The sequence below is a fragment of the Rhea americana genome, unplaced genomic scaffold, assembly GCF_003343005.1.
Source record: "Rhea americana isolate MKP2758 unplaced genomic scaffold, rheAme1 scaffold_34, whole genome shotgun sequence".
Taxonomy (NCBI): Eukaryota; Metazoa; Chordata; class Aves; order Rheiformes; family Rheidae; genus Rhea; species Rhea americana.
In genome coordinates, this window is record NW_028186468.1 from 496,271 (window position 1) to 506,950 (window position 10,680).

The following is a 10,680-nucleotide window of genomic DNA, read 5'->3' on the forward strand; positions in this document are numbered from 1 at the left end:
TAATAATGTATTGATGGAAGATCAGGGAAAAGGTCAGTATTTAGTATATGGAGAACAAAAGAATAAGTGGAGTAACTGCCCTGAGGCCAGAAACTTCCATGTCAAAGTGACTGTCAATAAAAGTAYGTTACATATGTGGTACTTTTTATATTCAGTATATTAATCAGTAAAAATCATAGTGAGTTTATGAAATAAAAATAACTTTATTCAAATTCTCTCCACCATCATTTGGTTTTGCATGTTAAATGGGTTGAGGTTAGACTGAGGAACAAATTTCCTTTCCATAGTAAAATAATACACAAAGCTGCCTCCATTTTTATTGGAATTATTATATAATCAAGATGAGTTCTTAAATTCCTTGACTTTTTCTATTTTCCTGCTGTTCATGTTTTCTGGATGACCAAGGCCAAAATCCTATGCATTGCACGGTACAATAAACAAGTAGTAATAAGGGAGTAGTAAATAATATAGAAAAATAACTGATAAATAAAAAGATCTAGCGGGAATACAGAGAAGATACCATAGAATACCTTAGTGGCAAAGTAAATGAGAAGGATCTTTTTTTCCCAATTTTTGTTTAACTTCGATTTCATTGCAGTGCTGTGTTAGCATGTTCTTAGATAAATTCATAAATTCTATGTTAATAGAAATAATGTTTATAACATTTAATAGATTTCAGGGATTTGTCTGCAGCAACAAGTTATATTTGATGATGTAAGTACCTCTGCTATTTACTGCTACATGATACAGGAGGAGAGTCAACTCAGTAATCTGTGGAAGGGACACAATCAAGTAGCCTAAAAAAAAGTGCATAGGATTTTACCTTGCATTTTGTTAAGGCAAGGTTTGAATAAATTTAATTTTCTTTACACAATAACATGTAATTACTTAGCTAGGTGAACATGGATGGATTCGTGCATGCATGTATGGGCATGCACACAGGCTGCACCATTGAGTGGTGCAGAATGTGACTTACTTCAGCTAGTTTCAATTTTAGTGATTTAAAATTAAAGCCAAAGAGTTTTAGCATTTAAACTTCTAAAGCAGAAGAGGCAGGCCACTGACATGTTTTGCCCAAAGTAGAGCTTATTGGTGCAGTGCAGCTGTTGACTCAGCCACTGATGAAATTATCCTCAAAAAGAAAATTGTTGTTCATCTTTTCTGAGTACAAAAGGGTTTTAGAGAAGGAAAGCATGCTAGGCTACACAACATTATAGGACACTTAATTCTTGCAACTTGTGTCCATTTATATTTGTAATTCTGTTTATAGGTGAACTGAAAACATTAATGCCACTTGATCGTGAGCAGCAAGGAGTTTATTATCTTCAGGTGAAAGCTACAGACAGAGGAGGAAGATTCTGCCAGGCTAATGTTATTCTGACTCTGGAAGATGTGAATGATAATGCCCCAGAGTTTACAGCTGATCCTTACTCCATTACTGTGTTTGAAAATACAGAGCCTAAAACCCTTTTGACGAGAGTACAGGCAACAGATGCAGATGCAGGTATGCATTCTTTAACTGATTTTTCTGTCATGGTCTCAAAGTTACAGTAATGTTTATTTTGTCTTATCCTGAGAAATGTTAGGTCTTTCAGGGGAACTGATAGATTTTCAGTACCTCTCAGGATTAGACTTCTGAGTAATATATTTAGGTCTACTAAATGATATAACACCTAAGTTTGATGTGTTAGTGGCTTGAAAAACATCACTTTTTTGTCTCCTACTGTGTAAAAAAGCATGGGGGGGGGGTGGAGACAGACAGACAAAATGTAGGATCATTTTTTTGCAGTTAACTATTAATGTTCCAGTGGAGTAAGTCCATCCTTTTACTCCTGGAGTAAGTAAACAAAAATTGAAGCCTTGTCCATGTAGGTAGAAGCCATGTTTTGAATGTGTGCTAGCTGTTGATGATAGTATCCTAAAGAGAACCCTGGTTAAGTATAGCTTCATGTGTATGCAACCTTATTAAGAATTTTGCCGCCTCTTTATTATCACTGTTCAGTTCTAAGCATTTAGGTGAACATGAACTGAAAATTGCATTAGAAAGAATTTGTTCTTAGACTTGTTCATATATTTGGAAGAACACGAGCATATGGTCTTTGTTTAAAGGTATATGATTTTTATATGTAATCATTTTTTTAATCAAATAATAATTGCCTCATTGTCATSAAACAACTGACCTGATTTGTGCTATGATAAATCTTACTGAATTGGAATATAACAGATGCTTTCGCACTTCACTAGTGTTTTAGGCTTAGGAGCAAAATGCTTGGCCTAAAATATTAAGGATTTTTCTTGTTTGTTTTATACAGAAATCTTGCCAGAAATGATGTTTCTGTTAATTCTGGGACATTCTTAAACTTACTGGATAGAACCTGATTATATGATGCAGCCCATCTTCCCCATATTCTCCAGTTATTTTTAAGCCTGCTAAGTAGATGTGTTGTTTTAACGTTATAACTTATATTACTAATGTTTTTGTATTAGTCAGTACTATGACTGAAACAGAACTATGCTTCATGGAGTTTTTGTGACAGAAAATCTGTATGATGAAGAAATTTTTTGTTTGTTTTGTTTTAAGCGTATTACATCTTTTGGGGGATCTCTTGACAGGAGCTGTTAACGGTTGCTGAAATTTACTTTAAGATGAATGATAGTATCTCATATGCACATTTGATTTCTGTAGCTATTATATCCACTATTATGTTGGTGTATTTAAACTGTTTTTTCATACTTTGCAATTCTTTTTAAATTGTAGGGGTAAACCGTCGAATCCATTATTCACTGGTGAACTCTGCAGAAGGCCAGTTCTCTATTGATGAATCCTCTGGAATCATTCGGTTGGAGAAACCATTGGATCGAGAGTTGCAAGCTGTGTACACTCTGATTCTGAAGGCTACAGATGAAGGTTTACCTAGAAGACTGTCTTCCACAAGTAGTCTTATAGTTTCTGTTCTGGATATAAATGATAATCCACCTGTATTTGAGTATAGGGAGTATAGTGCCAGCGTATCYGAGGACACTTTGGTTGGAACTGAAGTTCTCCAGATCTACGCTGCAAGCAGGGACATCGAAGCCAATGCTGAAATCACATACTCAATAGTCAGTGGAAATGAACATGGAAAATTCAGTATTGATTCTACAACAGGTAACAGAATGTAACTGTGAATATATGTTAGCCTAACTGAACACTGTGCTGTAATACGCTCTGCAATAATTCAGCTAGATAGATTATATATAATCCATGTATATTACCCGTACAGCCATCTTGGCTGTAAAGCTGGTGATACTGTTTATTCAMCAATGTTGTCAGTATGCAAAGGAGGGCAATAGAATGTGAAGCAAGAACTTTATTTAATGCTGCTGTTTATTGTTTTTTTACGTTATATTTATTTAGTTTTATCAGAGTAAAGGTTTCCTAGCCAGAATGTTTCTCACCCTGGTAATGGAGTAATTCTGTAGTTACAGAAGCATAATAATCTTTTCACAAAAGCCATTATATATAATCAGAATAAGTAGCCAGACTTTGTAAAAGAAATATCAAAAACTAAATTGGCAAGGAAAACTAGTCACTGATCCACAGAGACAGTAATTCTAGAGGAGTTTGATATGGCATTAAAGAAGGATTCAGTCATGTCTAGCATGACAATAGAAATTTTAGGCTTGAATGTTAATCAGATATAGTTTGAGAAAGTACTTAGATTATTTGGAAAATATTACCTCATTAATGACAGTAATTTGTTAATACACTTCTATTCTTGTTTTTTTAAAATATATAGTTCTTTTTTTTAAAAAAAAATAAGATTTCTACTCAAAAGTTAATAATGAGTAATTACACCAGTATAACTGAAATAAGTCTTGCTACTATTCTTTCCGCTATAGTACCACAGAAGTACTATAGATGTACCTTGCCAGTTTGGCTTCTTTGCATATTTGAAAGCAGAAGAATATTCAGAAAAAAAAAATTATTCCAGCAGTAGATTACATGTCTGTTAGGGACTGCAGTAGCTTAACTATTCAGTTAAAAACTCTGACTTTTAAGTGAAATTTTTCAATCAAAATCCATGGTCRGACAATTCTGCTATTACCTCTGTGTACTCCTCTGCCAGACGTGAATGCTAGCTGCAAAGGAAGTGAAGTTAAAAGTCATTTCATATTTTTGATTAATTTAAAGTTTAGAACAGGACTTTTTCTAGTCATCTTTTTTTAACTTCCTTCTTTTTTAATGAAAAATATGAGCCAAGCAGTTCTAAAGTGTGAGTTTTGTGTGGTAATGGCAGGAACTTTTACTGGCTGGAAGTTTTTACTTTTATGTCTAAAGCCTGATTATATCACTCAGTAGCCCACCACAGTGATGAATCAAGTCCTGAAGAAGCTGCTTATTTATCAGAGAAACTCAAAACCTGTAATATGTAATACCACGCACAAACACACACACACACACACACACACACACACACACAAATTCTGCTATTACTGCTTGTGGTGTTTTTTGTTTCCCTCTCCTTGCAGGAGCCATTTTTGTCATTGAGAGCCTGGATTATGAAATTTCCCATGAGTATTACTTGACAGTAGAAGCCACAGATGGAGGCACACCTTCATTAAGTGATGTCGTAACAGTGAATATTAATGTAACAGATATTAATGACAATACTCCGGTGTTTAGTCAAGACACTTACACTGCAGTAATCAGTGAAGATGCTATCCTTGAACAGTCAGTCATTACAGTATGTATTATCATCTTTTTTTTCCCTTGAAATACTCTGTTATGACTATCATGCTTTCTGTCTTGGAGGAATAAATATTAAATTGAAGATAAGCATAAATGAATAGATAATTTGCCACTGAGTGAACTGAATTTTTTTTGAAAAAGTTTCAGAACCAGGGGCATGATGTGCTATGGGGAAGTGCATAATATTGTTTGGTATATTTGTATTCTCCTCATGAGAACATGACTTCATTTTCAGAAGGAATTCAGGAAATGAGTTTAGGTGACGTTGGTATGTGCCGAATATTATGATATTTCCTCCGAGAACTGTGTAATTTTATTAGACCTGAAGCAGCTGTGCTTGTCTTCAGAATGAGTTTATTTGAAACATGATAGTGTCTGTCTAGACCTGTTTTAAATGAGACTTTAATGTCCCGTAGGTTATGGCGGATGATGCTGATGGACCTTCAAACAACCACATTCACTACTCTATTATAGATGGCAATCAGGGAAATCCTTTTACAATTGACCCTTCGAGGGGTGAAATAAAAGTAACTAAACTTTTAGACAGAGAAAAAGTAAGTTTTTGATACTTTTTGAACATTCGGGGTTAATTTAGTTATAAGTAATTGAAAACCACCACATTTTTGCATGATATTTGTAAAGTACCATTTCAGTATTCCAAAATTATTAATCCACAACAAAATGAAAGCAACTATTTATGGCAGTGCTGAGGACAGGGGTCATATTTGGGGAGATATACATATATAAAACATAAACCTTACTTGGGAGGTTACACAAAAATATTTCTTCCTTAGAGGAAAAGCTGAGTTTGTTACTCTTTCTTTGTTCTATAGTGAATCTTTGGGGTTTTTTTTAATTTATTTTTAGATTTCAGGATACACCTTGACAGTTCAAGCATCAGATAATGGAAACCCACCCAGACTTAACACAACTACAGTTAATATTGATGTTTCTGATGTAAATGACAATCCTCCAGTATTCTCAAAAGGAAACTATAGTGTTATCATCCAGGTAAACTTAAATATAGATAATAAAGTTTTAGTAATAAAATTGATAATATTACTTGAGTGTTAAATTTGACTTGAAGAAGTAGGCAAGCTATAATAAACCTAATGTTTCAGTTTTATTTTTCTGTATTTTTTTATTACTCAAAGTTGCCAGTGGGACTGCTTATCTGAATCAAGTGCTAAGGGTTACAAATTCCATATTGTGTCACATGTTTAGAAACTTACATTGCAAGGAATGTGTGTTCTTTTTTTGGATGTAGAGTGAGAGAGAGTGTGTGTGTGTCTGTGTGCATATATATAGTATTTGAGTTTATAATGTGCTTAACATCATGCAGCTAGGTTAAAATAGGTAATAGTCTTGCTATTTTGTTAACCTTAGAGTTACTGCTTAGAAAAAGATACTTAGTCTGCCTACATACTCTGAAGCAAGTATTCTGCACTGTGGCACATAGTTCAGGATTTGAATCATATTGGCCTCCTCTGGTATTAGAAGCAATTGAAGCAGGAGTAATATTTCATATTGCTACATACCAATCCTTTGATGAATTTTGCATCTTAAGTACCAGATTCTCAAATAGCTGGCAGGTATTTGCCTGATTCAGACACCTGTCTGCCGAAAGAAAGATAGTAGAGGACAACTCTTGTTTATCCTGTTGTCCTGAATCCAATATAGAATAAATGGAAGGAAACAAAGGAACTGCATTAAAACTTTTATACTAATAATGTAAATGATCTCAATCCCTTGGGTTCTGTCATTGGTGCCTGGCCTTGGCCAGTAGATAAATACCAAGGATCAGGCAATGTTATTGCTGCACTGTGCCATCCTGACATACCACATGGTTTGAGACCATGTAAWTGCTTTGTAAAGGCATCCATAAGTCCTCCAAAAGATGGTGTGGGTGGTGATTCATCTCTACCCCACCTATACAGAGTATGTAAGTAACGTACAGTGGCTCTTGCCACTTTAAAAAAAAAGAGAAAGAAAAGCATGTTTTTTCCAYGTGCTGTCAAAGGTACTTTGTTTTCCCCAGTCATAAAGTCTCTTGAAGTGAATGTTTAATTAAAGTATCCCCTGAATCTGTAGACTATATAACCTAAGTCTGTAATGTCTCTCTCACAAAATTTAGAAGGAAAATTTTGTGTTTTATTGTTCATTCATACCAGTCTATCCCACTATGGAGGGTAGCAGAGAAAAAGCTTGAGGAGTTCCCTGAGAATGTTGGTTCATGCTTCATGTTACATTAGGGATGCACATTTAGACATAGCTGGAAATATGTTTGGCTATTATGAAAATCAAAATTCTTTAGATATCCAAATGTAAATATTTCTATTTTAAAATGATAGTCTTTTTCTGTTTTTTGGGGGGAAGGACTTCAGCTACAAGACTTGATAATAAACTTTACAAAAGTTTACCTACACACTCTCCCAAGAACAGAGAATATGCTTATTATTAGGAGTGTGAGAGGATAGCACTTTATTATCATTGTACTTCACAAAAACTTTTTTCCTTTTTAAATGTTAAAAAAACATGGTCAGTACAGTGTAAGGTGAATGTTCTGGGGAAAATAGTATGAGTGTTGGGGGAGGATGTATATCAGATACATGATAGCCTATGTATTTGAAGTGTCTGTGAAACCTCTGGCATCCACAGAATGCAGACGTGAAGATGTTTTGTGAAATAAATTTTAAAATCTGCCTTTCATGTCTTAACCAGACTGTGGCTGTAGTCAGAACATTAATTAAGGCTGTAGGAGTCGAATGGAGGAGTGTGTTTTTTCTAGTCCTTCTAACAAAGGCATTAGTTTATTCTTAATAAGTGTTTTAGCTAAACTTGAAATCTATGATGACTCAGTAATTAATCTGCTGTAACCCTATTTCAGACCAATGATGGAAAATTTCAARGCTGAGCTATTTTAGAAAAATGTAAGACAAAATCTAAAAAATATGCTGTCTTTTACTGTTTTCATCRTTATTCACACAGAATAGTATTTTCCTTAAACAAAATTGTCATTTGGATTTCCCTTATACTGGTTAACTGGTTTGATAGTAATTCGATTTTAATTATTTTTTTTCCTGTTGTAAAAAAGAAATCAGTGTCAAGCTATATCTCTAGTTATAACAAAACCACTGTGATTGTGTTATGCATTTATAGGAAAATAAGCCTATTGGATTCAGTGTGCTACAACTAGTGGTGACAGACAAGGATTCTTCTCACAATGGCCCTCCATTTCTCTTTGCTATCCTGAGTGGAAATGAAGAGAGCACTTTTCAGATTAACCAGCAGGGAGTGCTGACGACAGCTGCCGCACTGAATCGCAAAGTTAGAGATCACTACTTACTTCATGTTAAGGTAGGATAAGCTACCTCTAGCTGTTTTGTGCTATTAGCACAAGTATTAGTTAACTTTCCCAGGCACTCCCAACGCATTGCATTTTCCTGTWACTTGAAGGATAGCCCCTTGTCTTTGTGTTGCAAGATGCTGACATTCCCAGTAGTGATTTATGTTCCTTGTGGTGACATCTTCAGAGGCAAAGTCCATTGATTTAAATCGAAATGTGCACAAATGTAAAAGTGACATTAATTAGACTTATTGCAAGTGAAAAGTATAAGTGAAGAGTTAACAAGGAGAATGTTCTTGATAGGTCCTTTGTCTGTAATGAGTGGTATATTTTTCAGGCTACTATGCATTTTGCTACAATCTAGCATCTGCCTGGAAAAGCAAGCATGGCTATAGGATCCTTGAGCCACCTTCTGTTGGCTTCAAACTTCTTTTATATATATATATATATGTGTGTGTGTGTGTGTGTGTGTGTGTGTATTTTTACCACTGTTGCTTTGACCCATGAAGATAAAAGCTGGTCGACAGTGATAAAGCAGAAACACAGATACTAGAAGTTGAACAACATGCCAGTACTGAAATATTTCTCTGTAGCAAAACTTCCTTTTTCACAACAAATTAAAACTTATTTTTTTATATTTGGAAAACTAGTGTCAGTGGAACTTTGTCATAGCATTCCATTTTCATGTCTGATTCTCACAAACAGTGGAGTACCTGTGTGGCTCAGATTCTTGCAATGGAAAAYGTAGCATGGAGCTCAAAAATAACCCTAAAAGGCTATTACCAGTCTAAATGTGTCATTCTTTTGCAGAACAGACCATGTTTCAGAATTAGTCTTGCTAGAGAATATATAGCTAAGTTCTCTTAAAAAACAAACCAAAAAAATCCTTTTTTTTTATCCTATCCTAAGAAAAGTTCAAACTACTGGGTTTTTTTAGTTTTACTCTTTTTAATTTAATTATAAACTAAGTGGCTGTGAATAGTGGACTTAAGGTGGGAAGGCTAAAAATAGTTGGCATTAATTCTTAAACTTCACTTCCAGATTTTTGTTTTATTAAAAAAAAAAATTAATTTTTAGGTGAGTTTACATGGCGTACAAGAATTTATCTTTCAATTTTCAAGTTACTCTCTTACATAATGCAAAAAAGTTCTCAGTAAACATGCATATGCAGGATTTTAGAGCAGTAATGTCTGCGCCATGGCATATTTACATGAAGTATATCTCTTTTCTTTATGGAAGGATGCCCCTTACACACACATGCACATACATGTGCAAACGCTGTGATTTAATATTCTGAGTCACTGAAATATGATAATCAGGAACCAGCAGTATAAGAAATGGCATAGATAAAAGCTCCATTTAAGTGTAGTTTAGAGTTTAAGAATTAAAAGGAGGCAGAGGAGTAAATCATCCTTCTATTAGCTATTTTCTTCTCATGGATGATCTGCTAATTAGTCGTGGGACAGATTAACTTTCAAGGTGCCTAAGTGATGTCTCTCCTGGCCTTCCTAGCCTGCAGGAGTCCAAACCAGCAAAGCTGGGCTTTGCAGCACTTACATAATAGGTTTTCAAACAGTATGCTTATTCCATAAAGTCACCTTCTCATTTAGGGAAGAAGAACAGGGACTATTTTTTCTAAAATGTGTAAGTGCAATTAGTATAATACAGGATTCATATGTTTTGTTTTCTGTTTCCTCTAAGCACTAAATAATTTCTATATATTTTACTTCTAGAACATGTTCTTTGAATGCATGCACCTCAAATTATTTCTCTTCTCTGTAAACTGTGGTAAGGTCTTTGTTGCATGTTGTGAGTTAGCTGCACCTTTGAACCTTCCTTTGCCCTGTAATCAGCTGTGATTACTTCAGCTGTCTCATCTTTAGCACAGCGCTTGAAAAGCCTTTTTTCCTAGGGAATGAAAAAGACAAGGAGTATTCTAAAAGTGCCCAGTAGCTGAACATGCATCTTAAAACAAATTTGCTTATTTAGAACAGAAGCTTTTCTGTGATCATATATCACAGGAGAATTTATCACTGTCATACCGTGTGTGTGTGTGTGTGTGTGTGTGTGTGTGCGTGCGCACTGTACCAATCACATCCAATATTTTTTTTACCTGTCTAGTCCTTTGATTTACAGGTTCCCTGCCTAGATTCTGGAAATGTGTCACTGTCTTTTAATTGCCATTTATCATCATTTATTACAATAACTTTTAAAAATAGTCACAGTGCTATAATTCACTACTATCCTGGCTCAGAGAAGCACCATCCATGAGTGTGAAGGCATCTGAGACTAAAACTAACATTTCTGTATCACAAGACTTCAGTTGCAATGATACACAGTAAAAATAGGTGCATGATTTCCTTAGAATATATTTTTTTCTCTTCACTTAAAGATTTTTCAAAAGCTCTAGGAAGGCATCTTTTCATGTTTACAGTATTTTTCATTTCTGCATAAGTTAGTGGTCATGCCTGATCTCTTGATACATGTAGGTTTTGTTGTTCTTTCTGTTTTTTTTTTTTTTAACTAAAATTCACTAGCAGAGCTTTTCAGCACCAACAGCTTTCACCTATAGATGGTTTCTGAAGGGATTGTGAAGCAGAGC

The 10,680-nt window shown here is 34.7% G+C and overlaps 1 protein-coding gene across 4 annotated transcripts in view; it reads left to right on the forward strand.

Annotated features, from left to right (window-relative positions):
* FAT1 (FAT atypical cadherin 1) overlaps positions 1 to 10,680 on the forward strand; it is a 114,324-nt gene that overhangs the window by 88,644 nt on the left and 15,000 nt on the right. For all 4 annotated transcript variants that reach the window (XM_085311324.1, XM_085311323.1, XM_085311325.1 and 1 more), the window contains exons 13-18: positions 1,271 to 1,504; positions 2,759 to 3,148; positions 4,513 to 4,727; positions 5,149 to 5,286; positions 5,600 to 5,743; positions 7,892 to 8,089. In XM_085311324.1, the coding sequence (XP_085167450.1) occupies positions 1,271 to 1,504; positions 2,759 to 3,148; positions 4,513 to 4,727; positions 5,149 to 5,286; positions 5,600 to 5,743; positions 7,892 to 8,089 (1,319 nt within the window). The remainder of the gene's footprint in view (positions 1 to 1,270; positions 1,505 to 2,758; positions 3,149 to 4,512; positions 4,728 to 5,148; positions 5,287 to 5,599; positions 5,744 to 7,891; positions 8,090 to 10,680) is intronic.